Below are 23,690 nucleotides of genomic sequence, written 5' to 3'. Positions count from 1 at the left end.
GACACGGTGGCCAGACAGAGAGAGGAACAGGCACGTGGTGGAAGGCATTGAGACGGACCCACACGCACACAGAGAGACAACGCGACAGACGCAGAGGGCTACATAGACGGAGATGTACAAAATAATGCCATGGAAAGAGACAGATACCGAGAGAGACACGGACGGAGTGATACAGGGGAAATTGACCTTGATATGGAGAGAGGCACAGAGACGTACACAGACAGAGCCAAAGAGAGAGAGGAACACAGAGCCTGATACGTCGACTGACACAGAGAAGGAAATAGAGACAGGCATAGATGCTTTTTAAATCCTTTATATTAAGTTCGCTTGCTTGCTTAGGACCGTGCCAATCTTTCAGTCGTTTTTTAACTCACTTCCCGTGATCCAATCGAGCTGACATTTTCCACACAGACTCGTTGTGCGTGACAATTAATGTTCGTGAATTTTTTTTCCAAAATGTCACACTTTTTAGGACAAAAATATTATATTTAATTACCAATTGCTTAATGGTCGCAGGCAATCACCTGACCCATAGGTGGCAGCCATCTCAAGCCAGAGGACGAGAGGACTCTAGCCGCCACGCATATAAAGGATTTATAGTGAAAAACTTTGTTTTTACGGGTTATACTTATTTAGTGCTGTGTTCAGAAACAGATGTTGCATTGCAGCCACCACCACAGATAAAGCAGCGTGAGTCACGCACGCGGCGTAATGGAAGCAATTTGCTTCATCCCACTTAGGGGCCGTCCATAAATGACGTCACGCACCTAGAGGGGGGTGGGGGGGGGTCAGACATTTGTAACGATGTGTGACGAGGGGGGGGAGGTTGAGAAATGTGACGTCACATCAACATGCGCGACTTTAAATAAATATAGAATTGTTATAACAACACTAATTGTTATAACAACACTCCTACAACACCAGAGTGCAGCGCCACATTAAATACGCACTACAATGACGATAGTTTAAAGCGATTTGAAGCACGTTTTATTTTCAAAATGGAAATATGGTTTTGGGGGGAGAGGGCAGAGATTTGTGACGTCATATTTGAGGGGGGAGTCTGACTTTTTGTGACGCCGTGTGACGAGGGGGAGGGGTCACAAATCGTCAAAAATCGCGTGACGTCATTTATGGACGGCCCCTTATGCGTACAACTCGGTAAACGTGGGACGTTTGGCCAACGTCGAGCCAACGTTGGTCCAACGGTTCCACTTGGGTGCAAATAGGCATGCGCAACAGCTGTGCGGCGCTTCATTAACGCCTCGACACAAGCGGCGTTACTTTTGCACGTGTACATGTTACAGCCCTTCTTGGCAATCCACGGCTGGATGAGGGCCCTCTCCAACAACATGCGGTGCCTATGTGACCATACTTCACCGCGCTGGTCAGTGCGTGTTGAAGGTGGGGGGGTAGTGTGCACAGATGGAATGTGCCAGGAAATAGCAGTCCCAGTTTAAGTGGATTTTGATGCACTGCTCTCTGCTGCCCGCAAGGAATCCCCAAAGCCCCACGACAACCAGTTTGTGGTGCATGCTGATTGGCCATCCCAGCACCGTCAGTGCTCAGCCCCAGCTTAGCTTAGCTTCCCAGGTCTGATGAGATCCGGCAAGATTTATTCCACGCGATTGGGTCATAACCTCGGGCACCTTAATCTATCGAGATGTTGCTTTGCGTTGTAGAATTTAGTGACAGACAAAGCGACGTTGTGGTTTAGTGTCCGGTATTTAATACTCGACTTGGCGTCTTGTTTGAACGGTTCGGGACAACTCCTCGGTGATGAGGTCGTTTCGATTTCCAGGCCGGTGGTTTTTTTAAGCGGCGATGCGGAAGACATTTTTTTTTACGGCGTCGCGATATTTAAACATCGTTATCTTTAGTTATGCTGTCAGATGCAGGATAGTACGCGTTGCATAATGCCAACGTTTCAATCACTTCTAAAACTTTTGTGAGAATTTTTTTTTATGTTTTATTTTAATTTTATTATTTCCCTTCTACGTGACTTTACCGAAAGAACCAAGAAGACACTTCTGAAACGTTTCATAATAAAAAAATATATCAACGCGCACTCTTGCCAATTCAAATTATCGAAGTGCCTGAATCTTAAGCCAACAATTTATGTAACTGTCGTCAGTAAGTGTTGATAATTGAACATATTCAATTACTCCACTTTAATACCTTGTTAAAAATATATATTTCTTCCCGCTTCTCATTTACTGCATTCTCTAATGAATTACACATCAAGCAAATGCAATATGTGTCTGATCTTGAGTGAGATAAGTGTAATTTATTCTACTATCTTAAGTAATGTTTTCCAATTATTTTTTTTTAGTACGCGAAAAAGCCACAGTGATTTTTGCAGCAGTTAAAGCAACTCGGAAACCCACCATGATATAAAGGTTTCCCTTTCGACAAGTCCCTTCATTTTCAACAGAATTCGTAACCGCGTGGACGTTGAATATATCGCCTGTGTCCATGTTGTCGTACGTGCGAAAATATATTGACCGGCTTAAACTAAACTTAAAAGTAGGTTTTATTTTCGCAGGTAAGGCTCACTGAGCTATGTACTGTAGCTCTTTTTCAGAAGTGATCTCGCCACAAATGATCGCTCGACGTAGTGGCTTATCACGTGGAAATGTAAAGCAGCCAAATACTCTAAACACGTGATGTTGATTCTAAGTGTGGAGGAAAAAAACCAGAGGACTTGGAGAAAACTCCACGCGACCACGGGGAGAACACGCAAATTCTAAATATACAGGTGTCAGGGTCGGGATTGAACCCATGTCTTCCTGTGTACCAGGCGAAGTAGTTAACACATTGCCACCGTGGCAGAGGGCAATTTGCCTTCCCAGCTATTTGAGCAGTGGGGGTGAAGTGATTTCGTGTGCTCCCTCGCTAATCTTCACAGCTCCCTCCCTTGGTAACTCGACGTGTACCCCGATGACGACTTGTCTCGCCATCTTCACATTTCTTCCCACATGCTTACGTGGCAATGTTCGTAGTTGCAGACCTCTTTGCTGAAAAGAAGGAAAAACATAATCTTTGGTTCTTTCAGTTGTTAGAAATAAAATAAAATAAAACAAATCACGACGTTTCGACCGCAACACAAGCGGTCGTCATCAGGTTCCTGCAGTCACGAAAGCTTTAAATCAAGATAGAAGGAAAAAAAATCTACAACATTTAATGATTAGTTTCAAACAGCGTCGTCATTTATCTGAGTAGGAGCCACAGACGAAGCTGGAAGGCTGCCAGGCAGTAAGCCGGCGCCAACAGTTGCTCTGCAGTTCTCTACATATAAAGATGTTTTCTGACAAACCGTGAGCGTTCATTATACATGTCGGTGGAAACCAGAGCATCCATAGAAAACCCCACGCACGTGAGGGGCCCACATCGTATCCCCCACAGAAGGGACAGATGATATTAGTCTACACCTTGCCGTACAGCACCAAAGCAACGTCGAATGATCACGCACATATCGGCAGTTGTGGAACGTGCCTGCCAACCAAGGACATTCGCTGGGAGTTTGATACCGTTGATGTTCTATGCAAAACAATGACTATTATCAAGACTCATGAGAGAAGCTATTGAAATTGTACGACGTGCAAAATTATTTCAACCCAGCTGACAGCTTTAGGCCTGGCTAGGCTTGGAAACGCATCCTTAATCACATCACAGCCCCAAATAGAGGTGGCTATTTACATGTATGAATACTATCACAGTATTATTATAACATTACTAACCATTAAGTACAATTATGGGTAACCCGTATCATCACGTAAGTATGCATACTTTCATATCAACATATCTAACCCAATTTATTGTAATCGCACATAATGTGTCATCATTTTATGTAAACATATTTACCTCTAGGTATCACATCCTGTTCACATGTGGGGGCATGTTGATGACACCATGCCGCCTATTTAAGGCTCGATATTTGAGATTTTCGCAAAAATTAGCGATCGCCTGACGATGGTGTTCGTTGTAACTGCGAGCAATGTGTGTGGATCGTTCTACAGCAACACACTGATGCGCTGCCGAATCGGTATTTATTTGTATGTACGTTGAACTTCTTTCGCACCGTACATAGGCAACCGGGCTAATCGGAGGTGCGGGGCAAGGAGACATACACACCGACAGCGACACACACAGACACGCACACTGAGAGGGACACACAGACACGCACAGCGACACACACAGACACACAAACCGATAGGGACACGCACAGACACGCACATTGACAGGGACACACACAGACACGCACATTGACATGCACAGACACACACAGACAGACACACACACAGACATGCACACTGACAGGGACACACAGACACGCACAGCGACACACACAGACACACACACCGACAGGGACACACGCAGACACGCACACCGACAGAGACATACACACAGACACAAACACACCGACAGGGACACACAGGCACGTGGTCACCGGCCCCTAATTTAACAACACACTGGTGATGAGTCATTGTGTCGTATGCATGCGTCTTGTGCAGGGGTCGGAAACCTGCGGCTCCGGAGCCGCGTGCGGCTCTGTGATGACTACTTCGTGATGTGATTCACATGCATTGAGTCTCTTGAATTCTAATACAAAATGGCCCTTCTTGTTATTATGGTTGCCGACCAGTGCCGGATGAAGCAAGTGCGGGGCCTGTAGCATATGTTATAAAGGGGCCCTAAAAAAAAACATACATGATAAAACAATTTTAGAATTGCATAGTAAAGTAATTGTATTTTTTCATTTGCTATACAACCGGATAATACGACACATCGCTAACCTTGAACACCCAGTCGTTCATAAAAGTTGAAGGCCATATAGTACTATAGTATTAGAGCAAGTGATCCTTATGGTGGTACTCCGGGGTACCAAATAATACTAAATGGCCGAGGCAATTAACTATTTTATTTCTGGGACACAATTCTTTTTTCTAGGGGTGAACTTAACTCCGTGACTGGGGTACCAATCAATCCGACATCAGTGCTACTCTGCGATGTCAAAAACGCCGAAATTTAGCATTAAAAAATCCGTTATTGAAAAAAATTACTTTGAATAGTGCATCGTGCACAGCTCGTCGAGATGAGTCGATTGCCGCATCGCCGACCATCAACAGACTAAAAGTGACTGCATCGCGGACATTATGCGAGAGCCGGGCTACTATGGCACCCCGGGGTACCGCCATAAGGTTCAAGTGCAGAATCACTTCACCAGAATTGATAGCATGAAAGCATTTAGCGCGGGGCCCTTGAAAGTGCGGGGCCCGTAGCTACAGATGTAGCTACCTTTGCCACTAGGATCATCCGGCACTGCGGCCGACCCCTGGGTCTTGTGACTAGGGATGCCACCTCTGACATCAAGTCTTTTTACGCCACTGATAACAACAACAAATTCAGGACTTATAATGTCCCAGGAAGCCCTCGAGATTTCCCAGGACGTCTTATTTTAACAAGAGGGCGACCCTGGGAAAGCCAGGACAGGTGGCAACCGCCCCCTGTTGACTGTGCTCGCGTTCTCCCCTCCGTCCCTCTCAGGATCTGGCTCGGGAGGCGAGCGATCGCGACGGGACGAGCATGGCCCAGGAGTCTCCCGCGTGGCACGGGGACGAGAGCCGCGCGGCGGCGGCACCGGCGGCACCGGCGGCACCGGCGGCACCGGCGGCACCGGCGGCACCGGCGTCGTCGTCCCGCGAGAGCGCCGAGAGGCTGCTCGCCGAGCTGCAGCTGGTGGAGGCGGAGAGGGTGCGGCTCTCGCTGGTGGAGGAGACGCTCGTCGACGTCGTGACGCTGCTGCGCCAGCTGCGATCTCGGGTGAGGCGGGGGCTGGGGTTGGGGGGGGCGGGCGACCGCACGGCTGGTGCTTCTCTTTTTCATGGTTTTTTTTTGCCAACGGGCGGGGGGGGGGGTCGGTATGTGGCCGTTATTGCGACTTTAGTAGCGAAGACGGATCGCCGGACTCAGAAGATATTCGCCGCTGGGCCCTCGACGCGACCTCAAAACGAGAACGTCGCGAAAGAGAGAAGGGTGATCCGCAGTCGCCTCCGCTCTTGTCGAGGACAAATCTCCATTTTTCGCATCCCACGTGCTTTATTTTGTCGCCTTGCTTAAATCTGAAGGACGGCTTTGTTAACATATCCCGAAAGGTTTGCAGCGTGCAATTATAACGTTGCCTACGGGTGACTTGGGCAAATTTCGAAGCGAGGGTTGACCAGAAAAACTTCTGGGGAAATGATGGCTTTTGCACGGCCCGATAGGTTACAACAAAATTCTGCTGCTACTGCGGTTGATGTGAGAGATACACGCTCCTGCAAAGCAAAACATGCAAACGCCTAACTTGTCCAGAGGAAGATGTCTATTTTGGTTGGAAATAATTGGCTTCGTTTCTTTTTGCCGTGCACAGAATATTTCAAACCGAGTGCTCGGGCGGACCCTGCTGGATTGTCTGGACTCCTGCAAAGACTCGCAGCAAGGTGGGGTAACCTCTGACCCCATGACCTATCCACCTTATACTCACCTTAACCCCTCCCTTGTGGTTGTAGTGATCCTGTAACTTTCTGCTGCTCGGCAAAGGCCTTCCACACTTTCTCCCTTTTCCTCCTTTCATTCACTGACTTGCGTTGAACGCGACTTGCGTTCAACTCCTGGCCATGCTAACATCAGTGGTGAGTGGCACGTGAACCGATCCTGCCCCCACAACTTCATGAACCCACACTGCCCAGCGTGGTGAAGTATGGTCAAACCGTCCCCCTAAACAGACGTGGTGTGAGGAGGACTTCATCCACCGGTACATTGGCAAAGAGCTGTCTTAATAACGACTCAACTAGTTGTGCTTATATGCGTGAAGGTGCCTTTGCCCTTGCTCACTTCAATGCTCTTCATGAATTAAGCTCTCAGACGATTGCCCTGTTTTACCAGGGCACACTTGGACGTGGCTCTGCTCTAAAAGTCTGAAGTTTTGACTTTTGGTGAATCAGCCCAAAAACACGTTGACAGCTGCACGGTATAAAAACAAAGACGAAAAAAAGTCGCACTCTGCAAAACGCCGAGCCTATTTTGAAGGCTCACGACAGCCCGCGCGTCTACCTGGCATTATATATTACGCGGCGAAGCGTCATTAATGAGTCTTACATTTATTTGAAAATGAAGAACTCTGCAAAGCTCAGCTGTGCAAACTTCTTCAGCTCAGCTGTCAAATTTTTTATTTTTTCAGCGCTCATCGTTGCGTACGATGATGAGCGCTCGCTCGCTGCGTGGAGGAGTCGTTTTGGTGCCGCGAGGCAGAGCAGAGCAACGCAGGCTTCTCGTCAACGTTGCCCATTTCTCGGTCGCAACCAAATGCTGTTTTGAGCAGAAGTTAATGTATTCACAGGGTGTTTACCACTTCCTGAAGAAATAAAGCCCAATGCGGTGAGGAAGTACGTTTGGTGGAAAGTCAGCCCATGAAAATATTTGACGGACAAATTGCCAAATCAACGCTAACTACTTTATAGGGATCTGGTCATCTCACCAGAAATGTAGCGTACAATCAGTTTGAATAAGAAAATGGATTAATAGCTCTTTCTGATGCGTTTTATGATGTCCCACGCTTTGCTGAAAACGCTTCTTCAGGAACATATTTCTGAGTTCAGTTGATTACAGGCGACAACGTGATATGCTGGGAGCGTCTTCCGGAACTGAAATGAATCTGTCGGCACGCGAGGCGATTATGTCGGACATCGTGTCCAACGACACGCATGGCACGGCCACTTGAACTTACACCGTGGCGTTACATGAATTACCCCCGCAGCCTCTCAAAGATACTTTCTATGAGTCGGTCGTGCTCATGCGTTGATGTACATTTTAAAGGAGGAGTGACACTGCAGGTGAAATTCCCCATTGCAAACGTGAAAACAAGCTCAGAAAACCTTCTGCGTTACGGCGCATTCCATTTTGCTCCTGGGTTTGGTCACTGTTCCACCGGGTCTAGCTGATCTGTCATGGCAAAAAAAGAAATATGTAACCCCACTTTCATTCTATATCTCTACAAAACAGTGACATCAATATCAATGCATCGTCCTATTGGTATTCTTTGTTAATCGTCATCATTTGTTTAAGCAAACAAACACCGGATGGGTTTCGACCATCTGGGATTCAACACCTGAGTCGGTCTCGTTAAACAATGACAATTTTACTGCTGGTTTGCCAGATATTATAGGTGAGTGCACTCCCTGTAACCAATGGGGCCCTATCCAAGTAAAAATTATTCTTAGAACCACCACTCTGGAGATGGAACAATGACTTGGCTTGTGTGCAGGAACTAGAGCATGAGAGATAGAAATAGAGGAGGCCTTCATCCAGCAGTGTGTAAATTAATGGCTGATTATGACGATGATGATTCCCTTGAATTACGTATCCCATTTACGTGGTTGGTTTTTCTTTCCCAGGTCCCAATCAGGCACTGGAAATTCTGAACCGGTTCGGGCTCGAGCTGCAGTCACGTGACCTGCTCACGGGCATGCCGATCGACGTCCACTGCCAACCCTCGTCCACAGCCATCGCTAGATCGTGCTGAGACTGGTGGTGTCACTTGCGGGTGTGCAGGCTTTGCAATTGCACCCGGCTCCGCTGGCCGGAGGGGTCAAATCCACCAAGGCTACGAAGAAGGGTGGGACGAATTGGATGACAGGGCAGGGCCCCCAATTTTCATTTCTCACACTGCAGGGCCCATGCCAACCATTGCTGCGCCACTGGCTGAGACTCGTACCTATCAAGGTGGCAAGGACCCTTTGTCACCGCTGAGGGAGAGAGGCCGGTTCGTTTCCTGAAGCGTGCGTCGTCAGAGGCATGCCGAGTGGCTCAGGGTTGAGAGCGATGGGTCCAAAGCCAGATGCCTGTGAATAAACCGGGTTCTTAAGTGTAGTAAGTTGATGGTCTCAGCTCGGCCACCAGTAATTGCACTTTTTATTTACATTAATATTGGTTCTGTGCATAAATTGGCGAAATTCTAGTTCTGCAATCAAAAAAAATGGTTGAACTGTCATATCACAGGCTTTACTGTCAAGGGCAGAGCAGGTGGGAAAGTTCTGCTCCCTTCTGTGCTGGCCAGAGGCCACTTAATAGGACCTCAGAGGTAGCTCTGTGATATCCGCTTCCGTGGGCCATTCTCCAACGGGGAGGGCTGAGTTGCTCTGCTACAAATCTGAACAAATGCTCCGTGGATTAGAGGTAATCTTTGGGCACCTCAAAGGTGGCTCTGTGATATCCGAGCACGGCGATCGTTGCACTGCTCTTGCCAGAGATCCGATCACATCAGCAATGGGGTAAAACAACTATTGCGACAACGGCAACAAAAAGTCACCCCGTAAAAAAAAACCGCACGCCCCTTCCGTAAACAATGCGCCTCAACTCCGGCACTGCTCCGCCCCGAATCCTCCGCGCAAGCGGCCGCGATGCCCCGCATGAATAAAACATCGCGTCTGCATTTCAATTTCACCGAGTGCCTAATTTTCCCCGTGGCAGTAGTTGCCGGCGGCGGCGCCGTGATCAATATTTGATAGAAATTTTTTGTCCTTGCAGCTGCAGGCGCAGCCGCTGGCGCTGCCACTGCCGCCCTGCTCCGTGGCAAACGTGCGCCACGTGAATAATTCACTCGCGGAAGCTCTTTGGGGGCTTGTGGAAGAATCCCGTGTCCCGCAGTCGGTTTTCGTAGTTTTTCGTGGTCGCGCCGTGTGGGCCCTCCGCTGCGTCTTCGGGTAGCGCCGCGCGTCTGTTGTTTGGCAACGCAACGCACGTCACAGAGCGACGACCTCTTGAGATGTCTTCAAGTGGCTTAGGTGCCGGTACTTTTCGGGCCACGCTACCGCCGGGACTAATGCTCATTGTGCGCCAGTCAGACCGATACTTTTACATTCTGGAGAGTTGTAGCCGAATTAAGTGGACAACCGATTTGAATGCGTTTTCTGTTGTCATTAGAGACCAGACAAAGATCATCAATTGTATTTATAATTATATTGTGACGTACAGTATACAATTATTTATTATATAGTATTAACTATACAAGGGTTCGTTTGAGGGTTTGTTCGTTGGTTCAAGGGTCGGCCAGAGATACGTTCAGTGAGCGTGAGAGACGGATTGAAGGTCAGCCACAGTCTTTGTTGGTGGGTTCATGGGTCAGACCAAATGTACGTAGGTTCAAGGTTAAGCTTGAGGGCCGGTTTCAGGGTAACTTTGAGAACCCGATTTAATCACAGGTAGGTGCCTAGAGTCGTATGCAGGATCACTGCGGTTCCAGCTCACAACTCTCACCTGTCGGCCATCCGGTCACATCGAAAGTTATACGTTTTTTAAACGTGTGACCGGTTCGCTGTGGCTCACTGTTTGAAGACATTTGCCAGATTTTCTCGAGGTCAATTGGTCAATTAAGCCTTTTATTTAAACCGGCAGAGAGAGAGAGAGAGAGAAAGTTCATTGGGGTGCAACGTGGGCGAATGATCCCTTTGGGCTCCGCTGGAAGTCTTGACATGCGCTCAAGTATTTCACCGTTTGGGATCGTCCCATGGGATCGTTAAAATGTTACAATGAAGCTACAGATGCGCTGCCCAAGGAATCGCCCGACCGAGAAGGAGAAACTGTATATATGTTGAACTTCTTTCACACCGTACGTAGCCGATCATGCTAATCGGAGGTGCGGGGGAAGGACAACAAACTAAACACAAACAGCAGTTCTAAAGAAACAATCCTGACCTGAACCACATACAGATGATGGTGACTTCTCGTGATTCTGATTGAAAGGCTCAAACACATCACGGGATTAGCCCGGGTGAGTGAATGAGTGGCTTAGAAACGCCCTGATGTACGCCACCATTAAATCATACATCTTCCGAAAAAATAATCTAAACGTACACACGTGTTAAAATGTAAACACGAAGATCGTTATCAGTCCGTGTCTATCCACTGCTGAATCAACGTAGTTCGATGTCGTCACCCCTGTGATGCCGACATCCATTTCACTCCTGCAGCAGCTTCTGATCACTCGTCACTCCATCTACGTGTCGGTGGCCCTCTTGGGTGCGTCTTCTTAGACATTGGACGCAGTTCCGTCTCCAGTCTCATGCATTGTCTCGTCCAAGCAAACTTACTTTCCTCCACAGTCAATAATACGATGTCTCGAATTCCCATTTGCTCCTCGACGCGTCAGCGTTCCGTCTCGTCTCTCGGCGAAATTCCACGCGTTCACCTCGCCGTGCCGTCTCTCTGCGCACTCTTCAGCTCTTGTTCCAGTTTTCTTTGCCATCGTCCGTTGTTTTTTCTGGGAACCGCGTGTCATATCTGGCATGGCGCACTGATTGCAAACGATAGTTTTCGGACATAACGGCACGCTCCTTTTCATTACTGTGATTAAACCCAGCAAACGTGCACATTTGATGTGATTAAGCTATTTTTACATGCACGAACGTTTAAAAAATGACTACACCCCCCACCCACGATCGCATTCAATGTAGTTGTTTGCTTAATTGGCTAAACTCCAGCAAAAAAAATAACTATACAGGATGTATATATAGATCAGTTTGAATGCCGTGTGTTGCAGATTTCTCTGGAGCTGAACGTGTTGGAACAGGTGGCTTAAGCAAATAACTCGAAGGGATCGCAAAAGCATTTCTATGATATCTGCTCGTGCGGGCCATTCTTTAATAATACGAGTAAATATATATATATATTTATAAGGCGCACGTTTTCACGAGACGAAAGGTCAATTTCCAGTCGCGACTCATCGAGGCTCCACAGAGCTCGGCTCTCACAGGGTTCCTTATGGGCCCGACATAAACACGGCACTGGATTGGAGGCTGCTGCTGCTGCGTTTGTTGTAGAGGGGATGCGATGGAGCAGCCAGGGAGAGACGGCGCTTCTGCCAGGAGCGTCTGGGAGTCGTGGGACAGCGAGCGAGCTGAGGGGCAACATCTGTGTTGAGGAGGACGGCGAGATAATGTGGACGGCCATGGATTAGAATCCGAATATTTATTTATACTGGAGAAATCCGATGAGCCGTAAAGCTCTTTTTCACAGCTGTCCAGTAGGGCGGGTAAGAACGTTCCAACACCCAACAACACAAAGGTAGGATAGGAGTGCAAAGTACAAGAAAGGTAAACAAATTTCCCAAACACAAACAAATACAACACTGAACCACCCCCATCCTACTAGACAAAGCCCATGCAGGTCTTGACTTATTTTTGAAAAGCAGCCTGGCCACAATTGATAGCCCAACAAAGTGGCTTACCATTTGGACGTTTAAAGCGGCGCAATAATTTAAATAGTCTAAACGAATGTTTCAAAACGTGGAGCGAAAACCGGAGGACCCGGTCGGAAACCAAACATAACCAGAAGGGTAATTTTTGTCCAATTCGTAAAAAGAAAACCTAAATATTTCACTGTGTGGTGAATACGAGACGTCCCTGAATAAATTACGAGTCACGAAGCAGTCGTCAAAGAGCCGCATGCGGCTCCGGAGCCGTAGGTTGCACACTCCCTGGATTAGTGTTTTACTAAGTGATTAGTGTTTTACTAAGTGATTAGTGTTTTACTAAGTGATTAGTGTTTCGCGAAGGCAAACACGAAGTGAAATACCGCCCTGGTGAGTGTTCTGATTCTACATTCCGTCTCGTGACCATGGCATTTGACAGCACAATTGGAATTAAATTGGGGGGATGAGACAAAAGGTAAAAGTGTAAAAAAAATAACAACAAATCTACGGGCAGAGAGATGAAGCCGCAGAGATGGTTTCGATGCTCGATTTACGCGGATGGGGGTGCGCGTGGCTGTCAGTCGACAATGCGTTGCCCCGCATGCCGTCAGCGTGTCCCGACGCAATATGCCCGCAGCACTCCACGGCTCTCCCGACACTTGTTGCTCTGCGTTTTGCCCGTGGTCATTGCTTCACGCACGAGGCACGACAACAACGGAAACAACAACAGCAGCAGAAGCAGCAACAACAGCGGAAACAACTACGAAAACACCCTTGACAGCAGATGTCACGTGCCACGAATTGGCGGTCACATCAACCCGAGTGATTGTGTCCGGCTAGGTGCACGGTGAGGCCACGTGAAGTGTCGAAGGCTCGCTGGTGGGAGGTGTGGAGGGGGTTTAACCGAGATGACTGGCAGAGAATTGCACCACATGAGGAGCCCAACGTGCAGTGCCGGATGATCCTAGCAGCAAAAGTAGCTACACATTCTACGGGCCCCGCACTATCAAGGACCCCGCGCTAAATGCTTTCAAGCTATCAATTCCGGTCCAGTGATTCCGCACTTGCTCTATTACTATAGTACCACACTGCCTTCAATTTTTACGAACGACTGGGTGTTTAAGGTTAGCGATTTGTCGTATTATCTGGCTGTATAGCAAATGAAAAAATACAATTACTTTACTATGCAAGTAAAACAATTGTGTTTCAATATTTATGTTTTTTTTATTTCGGGCCTCTTTATGACATCAGTTCAGTTCATATGCTACAGGCCCCGCACTAGCTTAGTCCGGCACTGCCACCGTGGCGATTTGCTGCGTGTTTTGGCCGGCCTTTGCTGCCACTCGCCGTTGCGAGTGTCGCTCCTCCGCCCTCGGCTAATGGAGAAGCGAGCGACTGACTGCCTTAAACCCTCACTTACCCCTTCATGGGCAAATCCGTTCAGCTCCACGCGAAGTTTGCCCGTCTCTCTCGAGTCCGTGCCCTACCCGTTTAGACCCCACTTTTGGGTTAGCATGAAAAATGTCTTAATTTATGAATATGGAGTAAAGAGGCATATACCAGTGACGCTATATATATGTGGAACAAATATGAATGTAATTGCTTTATTGTAACGGTCGTTGTTTTACCTTGCATATGCTATCCTTGAGCTATTTGTGTAATACCATGTAACGACGATTGATAATGTTTATCTCTTGCAATAATTCTATTCTATGAAAATATATTGCTTTCATTTGAGTAATTAATATAAACACATACACAGGTATGATACACAAACACACAAAGGACCACACAGATATGTTTATAACAGAGATACACATTTAAATATGCACTGAATGTGCATATGTGCACAGAGACAAATATCCCCCGTATAGCCTTAACAGACCGTTTGGGCAAGTGCTGTCAGCGAGGACCTATTAAGGCACACATGGCACGTGCAGTGGTGGCATGGTCAGCAACACGCCTGGCAATCTTTGTCTTCCCACTGCTGATCTTTACAAATCGCCCCAAGGTGAAGAGGCCCGGCACCGCTTCAGCTGTCACTCACCACAAGCGTCAGTCGTGGCCGGGAATCGAACCCAGGTGGCCAGTGCGTTCAACGTTACAAAGACAAAGACCCCCCGTATAGCCTTAACACCCTTGGAACAAGTGCGGTTAGCGAGTAGCACCTATGAATGCCGGAACGGCACACGAGCGGGTGGGTGACACAGCACCACGCCCGATCGCGTTTGTCTCCCCAGTGGCGATGTTTACGCACAGCCCCAGGTACACATTTAAGGCTGAGTTGACCTAGGGGAGGCCTGGGACCGATTCAGATAATTGTCACTGGTGTTGGCCGTGAGCGAGAATCGAACTCGGGTCGCCGAGTTCTTAGTGCAGCGCGCTAACCGCGATGCTACCGCTCTCCACTCACCACGCGCACACACGCAGGCACGCACAGATGCATACACAATCACGTACACAGACACACACCCGAAGGTACAGATGCGGCAATTCTGGTGGCAGCCATTTATTCACTGGCAATGTGATCTGCATTGCCCCATTATTCTGAATATATGTATGCGTATAAAATGTGTACATCAGTAGCAGCACATGCGAATTACGAAATAAAATATAATTTTAAAAAAAATGTATTCGAAAAAAGCCTCGCTGACTCTTTCGCCCCCTCCCTATGAAGAATCTTCTTGAAATATTGGGGTCATTTCCTTGAAAATAGATATCTATATTAAGCAAGTCAATTAACGGCATTCAAAACTCAGACCGGTATATTAATTCAAGTTATTTTCCACTGACGATTCAGGCAAAGGTCAAGAACCACGCGAGCAGTGGTCTGGGTTAATACCTCGGTGGGCTTTGTCTGGTAGGATTGGGATGGTTCAGTGTTGAATTTGTTTGTGTTTGACATCTGTGAAAAATAGCTTTACAGATTATCGGATTTTCCCTCCAGTATGAATAAATATGATTCTGGTGAGCATGGGAGTAGGCGGGTATATCGATGGAGTGGGTGTGGCTGTGTAAAAGTGGGCGGGGCATGACGGAGGGGCAGAGGAGCAACGTTCACAACAACGAGCGGAGCGCCGGGCGAATAAAGCACAGCAAGTTGGCACAGTAGGGGGCCACAGGTGGTGCATCGGACAGTCATCTCAGTCAGTCAACCCATGGCAACCTGCTGGGTCTGTCCCGTGACCTCCTGCCAGCGGGCGTTCGACACTTCACGTGGCCTGAACGTGCACATGGCCTGGCACAAGCACCGTGGGGACGTCACCGACACTTATTGGCGAATGGCGGTTGTTGTTATTGTAGTTTTTGGGGTCGACGGAGGGGAGGGATCGGCCAGCCAGCAATGGGTCTCACAACCCCCCCTCCCAGTTTAGCGTTGAGCCCTCCTGAAATGTGGTGGCTTTCAGGCTAACGGAATCCGCTATCAGTGCACACACATCCATCACGGGTCACGCATGGCTTAAGCGGCAGCTTGGTCTACGTGGGAGCGAGTAACCCCCCCACCCACCCACAGGGCCAGCAGTTCCCCTTTCCGAGTGCCCAATCAAGAGACATTTGTGGGCGCACTCTGCGCAAAAAATAAATGCCACTCGTTTGCAGAAATTTGCGCCGGACATTTATTTTTTCATGCGTTAGTCATCGAGCCGAGCCGAGCGAGCGAGCACGCGCGCGCGCGTCTCGTTTTATTCCATTTCCATTTCTCATTTTGTTTCCATCGCTGCAAGGTCTGCGCGCGAAATCTCGCGAGTAAAACACTCAAGGGGATTCCGGAAAGAGGTAGGTCGGTTTTGCGGTGTGTGTGAGAAATGACAGAGACCCGCGGTTCCTCTGCACATCACTGCTGTGTGTACACGTACAGCCAGCCTCGTGGCAATCCACTGCTGGATGACGGCCTCCCCACGCCGTGCGGGTTGTGTGGGATATTTGTCCTTCCTGTCACCACGCTGGTCATTTCGGATTGGCGAGTACGAAGAGCATCTCGGCGCGGGAGCCTAGAATTTCAGTACAATATTTGATTTTACTGCAACTGCCCTCTGTTGCACACACAGCGTCGAGCTCCCGTCCTGTGACAGCCCGTTTGTGCAGGGTGATCGCCCATCTCAGCACAATCCAGGTTCAACCCCGCTTAGCTTCCGAGATATGACGAGATCAGGCGTAGTAACAGGGTGAGTTATCTTGTCTCCGCAGGGTATTTAATATAGATGTTCAACAGCATCAGCAGTCTGCCGTCTATCCACTGCTGGACAAAGTCCTCCCCGTGCTGCGATGCCACAATCCATTGCACTGCTGCGCTCCAAGTTATTATCAACGCTCCATTTCCACGGTAGTCATCCTCGTGTTTGGGTCCTCGCCTTCAGCTGCCATTCCATCATCAGTCTTCTCCCACGGCCATCGTCCCAATTCTAGCCATGACACGTCCTGCCCGAGCCCACTTGGTTTTCTGGACAACCCAGCTGGTGTCTGTATTTCTGCGTGTGCTTTCCCATTCCATGGAGTTCCTCTTTCTCTCGGTGCAATTCAATGCGTCGTGCATCTCACCACCGCTTCACCGTGCACTTGGTCAGCGTTTTGTTGCACGTTGCTTGCCACAAATGAACCACAATATCGCGGCTGATCTCTTAATCACGCGAACTCCACGCATCCTCGCAGCAGCAGCTTTTGACTGGCCATCGAATAAAGACGGTCGTTGCATCGTGTGCTTTCAGACGCGCTTCTGTAGCCGTCTGGAACGCTCTCCCTTCAGATATTAGGATCTTCGCACTTTAACATCATCTCGATTTAATTTTTTATTTATTTAGAACTGCCTTTCGTGAGAATAGGTTTTCCCCTTTTTTCTGGCAACAAAACTGGTGTTAAGATGTTAAAACACCAAACTGAAATCTTTTGCAAGGAATCATGTCTGCATTGACCACAGTTTTTTTTTCTCCAGCATACCACACACCCACCCCAAAAGGTTTCAGTTTGGTGTTTTAACATCTTAACACCTGTTTTGTTGCCAGAAAAAAAGGGAAAACCTATTCTCATATTTTGATACTGGCAGAGGAGGTCCCATGAAACTGCCTTTCGTGTTCAGTTTGTTGTCCCTTCCCCTCAACTCGCATCAGCGCGGTTGGCTACGTACGGTGCGAAAAGAAGTTCAACACACATACTCACATGTATTGTCAGTGTGCGCGTTTTCCCGATCCGTGTCGTAGCAGATAACGCACTCTCACCGACGGTGCCGCCTTCACGCACAGTTGCATCTAGCTTTGATGATCAATTTCGGTTTCACAAGAGCACTCCGCGAACCAACCTTCGTCACTTCTCTTCCCTTCCCAAACACTCTCTTATATAACCTCGTTCAATTCAAGAGATGCGTTGCTTAACTCGTAACGATTACAACTCAGAGAGTGACGTTTGATGCTGGCCGCTTGATGTTTTGGGCCTTCGGACCCGTGCTCAGGAACTGTGTAATAAGCCGGGAGGTGGCGGTTGTGAGCGTTGGTGGATCTCACAAATGTCGCAAAACTCCCTTCCCATGGGCGTCAAGGTATCACAACACTTGCTCTGCCAAGAGACGGCCGCACAGCAAAGTATGAACTCATCTCATCTCTCCTTCCTGTATGGGATAAAGTGTTTCCCCCTCACGCGCGTGGGTTGTCTCCGGGTGCTCCAGTTTCCTCCCACGAGTAAAAACACTCATTGATTAGCTAAAAAAACATCTTAATATGCGGAGGACGGCAGAGAAAGGGAAATCGTTGGTAGCGCCGGCTCACCGCACGGCTGACGTCTTCCTGCTCGCCTGCGGTTCCTCAGCGACCGCGAGAGAAGCGCTCGGCACGGACGGCGACGCGACACCACCATACGAATGTCGCCGTCGGGGCCTTTTTAAAATCCTTTATATTAAGTTCGCTTGCTTGCTTACGACCGTGCAAATCTTTCGGTCGTTTTTTAACCCACTTCTCGTGATTTAATCGAGCTGACATTTTCCACACAGACTCGTTGTGCGTGACAATTAATGTTCGTGAAATTTTTTTCCCTAAATTTTACACTTTTTAGGACAAAAATATTATATTTAATTACCAATTGCTCAATGGTGCAATGCAATCATCTGACCCATAGGTGGCAGCCATCTCAAGCCAGAGGACGAGAGGACTCTAGCCGCCACGCATATTATGGATTTATAGTGAAAAACTTTGTTTTTACGGGTTATACTTATTCTTCGCGCTCCCCACAGCCAGGCACGATGCTGGCGCTGGCGCTGTGGTGCGCGTTCGCCCTGCTTCACGGCGCGGCCGCCTGCCCCGCCGGCTGCATTTGCTACAGAGACTCGACGGTCAACTGCTCCAGAAAGGGGCTGACGGACTTCCCCAGGGACGTGCCCAGCAACACCAAGAGGCTGCTGCTCCAGGTGCCGAGCGCCGGGTCGGGGTAGGGGCACGCCAGTGGGTAGTGAAGTCACCCGCAGGTCCTGGATCTCCAGGGGAATGTGCTCCGTTTGAGGCAGACATCCATCCTGGGGAAATATGTGAGTCTTCCCAGGACATTGTACGGTACCGCTGCTAGGTGAAGACTTCCCCAAGCCATCCTCATCATCATCGTCATCACTTTGGTTCTTTCGGTAAAGTCACGTAGATAGAAATAAAATAAAATAGATCACGACGTTTCGAATGCAACACAAGCGCCCGTCTTCAGGTGAAAATCGCGATAGCTGCGATGTCTGCTGCGAGCAGCACGATGTCTGCTGCCTTGTGAAGTGAAGCTTTTGGTCGTGGCATCTTTGTGAAGAGATGCCGCGACCACAAGCTCGCAGCAGACATCGCGGCTATCGCGATTTTCACCTGAAGACGGGCGCTTGTGTTGCGTTCGAAACGTCGCGATTTATTTTGCTTTATTTCTACTTACGTGACTTTACCCAAAGAACCAAAGAGTATGGACTCCTGCAGTCACGAAAGCTTCAAATCAAGATTATCATCGTCATCGTCGTCGATCATTGTTTAGCCACTGATGGATGAAGGGCGTCGCCAACCTTGGTGGTTCTGCGAGTCCGCACAATCCGTCTCATGTATTTGCATGGAGTGATCTCTCTGCTCCATCTCCGTTGTAGTCATCCTATTGGGTGCGTCCTCTCCTTAAGCTGCCATTCCATTGCCCGTCTTGTCCATCGGCTGTCACCAATTCTAGCCATTATATCTCTTGCTAGCCAGAGCGGGGGTTCATCTGAATAAACTGACAAACACAATGTAAAGCGTTTTTTTTCGTGCAGTGATTCATGACCGAATTTAGAACATCGAGTTACTGCTACTCTTGAGAACCTGGTGGCTGAAACTTGAATTCGAACCCAGATCTCAGCGGTGCTGGTTCAGTGATTTGATCCACGTGTCCACCCTGATGTTAATGTCTCTTAAACGCACTAAACATAATGGGCGCGATTGATGAACAATATCATCGGCACATTGTATTCCTCTTGCAATTTGTGTACAGCGTCTCACCGGTAATTACAACCAGCTTCAATCGGGCGATTTAACGATCAATAATATTGTTCGCGAAAGCCTACATGTTAATCTGGCATCAATTTAGCAAATTCGGATACCTCTCTTAGATTTCTCCTATCCGCAGTTAGACCACCATCGCAAACCGCCGCCATCACCACCACCACCACAAACACTGCCACTAACAAAACCACCATTGTCACAACCATCACCACCACTACCGCCGTCGTCACGATCGTCACCACCACCATCATCATCGCCACCGGCATCTCATTTTATAACCATCTCAGTCTGATGCGAGCAACAAGCGCCGCGGATGGCGTCAAAAGTGGTTCGAGCGACGCGAACTCCCCCGACTTAAAGCGGCGCCGATCGCGCAGAGCGAGAGTCGCGCGGCGGCTGCGAAGGCGGGGACGGGTGGCGCCTCCTCCGCGTCTTCGCGTGAACGGAATTGTCACCCATCTCGGATAAGCGGGGAGATTTAAACAAAAAATAATCGGCCTTGAAACTTGATAAGGTCGGGCATGCCACCGGGTCCCGCGTGACACGCGATTCGCAAACTGCGCTTTTGACAGCTGCGAATCCGCGAGCGTAATATTCGTCCTCGCTTTCTGTGCGATTTGTATTGTGCCGTTGCATCATTCGAGTTTCACGTAACATTTGAGTTTAAGTACGATTCTTTGATTGATCTCTCCGTGTAACTTCCTCCAATTTCCCACCATTGCCGACCCCCAGCTGGGGCTGCACAGCTACGACAAAGGGCTGCACGGGTCATCGGGTTCTTTCTTCTCAGCTGAATTCAAATATCTGCGTCTACGCGAGAGGCCCTTGGTCAATCCGCTGCTGGATGAGGGTCTCCTCCACGCCGTGCGGGTCATGAGGGTTATCCAAGCACCCTTCGCAATGTTCGTCAGCGCCGGTTGGTGACGGCAGGCAGCATCTTGACGGGAGCACAGAAGCACAGTACAACTATGGGTTTTGCCGCACTGCCCTCTGCTACACGTGTTTGTGTGTGATAGTCGTCCTTCGAAGCGATAGCCAGGCTCAACGTCTGCTTATCTCCCAAGCTCGGATGAGATCGGGCGCATTCCAGGTGACTTTTTTTATGGCCATTTGTTATAACCCACTGCTCCCTCTTAACGTGCCATGTCCTCAATGACGGCGGCGATCGTGGCCTTTCATTGAGATCTGTCCGTGTTATGGCCCACTACTGTAGATCTGTAGATAGAAAATCAACTCACAGATGTGGAAGCATGGAAGTAGAGCACGACAAATGGACGTGTGTCCGCAGTGCATGCGTCGCGTAGAATACTCCGCTGACGTGGAGCGTTCCAACCGTCTCGGATGTGAGCGGTGACACGGCCGGATGGTAGCGCATTCGCCACTCATAGCTAGCAGAGGTTCACGGTTCGTTTCCAGCGGCCGCCCTGATTATCACCGCATTCAGCGCAGTCAAATGCTCCGCCGCCGTCTGCTTCGCGGTGGACGTCAAAGATCCCGCGAGGGCATTCGCAAGAGCGGTGGCGCCAAACCGCGCGCCACTCGGCGTGACCGTCAAAATTTGACAAGTAATAAAAGCAAATTATCCCACGGCAAATTGCTCGGTGGGGATTATACACGGCCAACATTCCCCCCTCCTCCCCCCTACTGCGAACACAAAGCAGGACCTTCCTGAGAAGAAAGAAAATATATCACGAGATTATGCGAGGCTTTCCTGGGCAAACAAGCGTAATAATATTATTAATAATAAGGTTAACCCCCCATCTCTGCACCCCGCCCCCACCCCCCCCGCCCACCCCGCCCCCCCCCCATCTCAAATCCCCACCCCTGACGTCATGCGCAGGGGAACCAGCTGCAGACGGTGCCTCCGGGCGCGCTCGACCACCTCCATCGGCTGATGAAGCTCACGCTCGAGGACAACCCCTGGCACTGCGACTGCTCCATCCGCTACCTCGTGCTGTGGCTGCACGACGCGGCCCAGCTGGAGCGCGTCAACGCGACGTGCGGCAAGCCCAAGTTCCTCATGGTGCGATCGGCGTCGAGGTTAAGTCGGACAAGAGTCCCGTTGTCTGGGATTTGCAGCGTTTAAATTTCAGCCGCACCAGGAATAAAGATCAAGGACAAAAACGAAATTACGATGAAAAAATAAAAATTGCAAATTGGGTTAGATCGCGTAAAAAAGTGCCATCAAAACAAGCCAAAAACAACATTGGTTGCGGAAGCTTACACGTTAAAAGTCTAAGATGGATGCGGCATGTCAACATAATTCGTGTTATATCTACGATACCTTTTTGCCAGTATCAAAATGATGAAAAAAAGAACAGGCTTCATCCCTTCTCGCAATGAAACTGGTGTTTTATTGCCTTGTGACATTCTCTGGTTTAACACTGTTGAGAAGAGGCCATAAAGAAGGCTGTCTCTGGTGCAGGCCAACCAGTTTAAAAGGCAATGCATATATTATCAGAGCGTGTTTGTTTTCATGTTTTGCCACAAGTATCTGTGGTTAATGCGGTACACGATGCCTTGTAATTGGTATCTATTCGGTGTTTGAACATCTTACCACCTCCTGTTTTATTGTCAGAAAGCGTAAAGCCCATTTTTATCTTCCTCTCTCATAATATTGACATTGGCAAAAGGGTCCCATAGGTATGCCACGGATTATGTTGACGTTGCCACGTCCATCTTAGCCTATTGACGCGAAGGCTTTCGCCACCAATGTTGTGTTTGGCATGTTTTGTTGGCACGTTTATTTACGCGATCTAAACAAAATAAATTCATCATGAGCATCTTAGCCATGGTGTGGCTTCGTGATACTGATTTTTGACCTCAAATGTAATGCAAATGCGGGGTGCAATCATACAGGAATTTCATAGAGAGGTACGTTGTACTCTAGTGGTAGTGCCTTATGCCGACAATCTCTATACCCTACTACGGCACTTCGTTTCCAACGGTATAAAGCTGTCTATATATTTTTGTTAGAGACCCTTGAAATATCGACAGCTCCCAACCTGTAAGCCCCTAAAGCCATGGCGCTCAGCCAGCTTTGGGTGTCAATGCTCACCTGGCGTGGGCCCTCAGGCCACAGCGATCCCATGCCCTGCCCACCTACCCCGCCTGCCCTCCCTTGCCCACCAGCTATCGTAGCCACTGAGTGTGCAGGCGGTGCAACTGCAGCAAGCCAAGCTGCCGGGCTTTCAAGTCGTGGGAAATTTTTAACTATGGTCCGAAGATGATGGCTACGGTGATGATAGCGATGATGATGATGATGGAGCTGCGAATACAACATGATGATGATGGTGATGATGCTATTGGTGGTGGTGATGACAACGACGATAATGATGACGACAATGCTTCTCCTAACTACCGCGCCCGTGGTGTGCGCAGCGCACACTGATCAGCACCCTGAGCGGTCTGGAGCTGGGCACGGAGTGCGCGAGGCCCCATTCGATCTCTTGCTGGGAGGTGGCGCAGCGCGACATCGGCCTGCACATCATCTACGCGACGCTGCTGCTGCCGCTTGGCTACTGCTACCTGTGGTACCGCGGCGGCGGCGAAGACGGGGCGCGCGCCAGGGCGGCCAGCACGCTCCGCCGCTCGCAGAGGGCATCGCGGCTCGCCGCCATCACCGCCGAGGATATATACGAGGACATCGACGGGAGAATCATGGCCACGGGGGTTTTGTAAGCTACCGGGCGGTGAGGTGGCGTGGGGTTGAGGGGGGAGGGCATGCTTTGGGGTGGATTGAGAGATCCACGCAGATGTCTCGCCTACACGTGCGTACGCGCGCGTGGCTGCCGTGTGTCTTTGTGTGATATATACTGGTAAGACCGCCTCAGCTGTACTTAACTCAGCTCACTTGATATCTTCAATTAAAGACATCTCACTATCTCCAGGTAATATGCTTGTCAGTTTCTACGTGGTATCTTTATTTACCAAAGTTCCTGTGCCTGACACCATTGCAATCATTGAAGATTTGGTCCAACAAGGACTGA

The 23,690-nt window shown here is 49.1% G+C and overlaps 2 protein-coding genes across 2 annotated transcripts in view; both read left to right on the top strand.

Annotated features, from left to right (window-relative positions):
• The window catches only part of LOC144944367 (EF-hand and coiled-coil domain-containing protein 1-like), a 35,902-nt gene extending 24,333 nt beyond the window's left edge, over positions 1-11,569 (top strand). The window contains exons 8-10 of the mRNA XM_078872470.1: positions 5,545-5,820; positions 6,410-6,479; positions 8,433-11,569. Coding sequence (XP_078728596.1) covers positions 5,545-5,820; positions 6,410-6,479; positions 8,433-8,560 — 474 coding nt within the window. The 3' untranslated portion in view covers positions 8,561-11,569. The remainder of the gene's footprint in view (positions 1-5,544; positions 5,821-6,409; positions 6,480-8,432) is intronic.
• Positions 11,570-15,741: 4,172 nt separating this feature from the next.
• Positions 15,742-23,382, top strand: GP9 (glycoprotein IX platelet). The gene is made up of 4 exons (XM_078872469.1): positions 15,742-16,003; positions 18,444-18,617; positions 21,542-21,724; positions 23,083-23,382. The coding sequence occupies exons 2-4, from the start codon at positions 18,453-18,455 to the stop codon at positions 23,380-23,382; spliced, it is 648 nt and encodes a 215-aa protein (XP_078728595.1). The 5' UTR covers positions 15,742-16,003; positions 18,444-18,452.
• Positions 23,383-23,690: the final 308 nt, after the last annotated feature.

This window comes from Lampetra fluviatilis, chromosome 34 (genome assembly GCF_964198595.1).
Source record: "Lampetra fluviatilis chromosome 34, kcLamFluv1.1, whole genome shotgun sequence".
NCBI lineage: Eukaryota > Metazoa > Chordata > Hyperoartia > Petromyzontiformes > Petromyzontidae > Lampetra > Lampetra fluviatilis.
The sequence above is the reverse complement of the archived record's forward strand: the minus strand, read 5'-3'. Positions and strand labels throughout refer to the sequence as shown.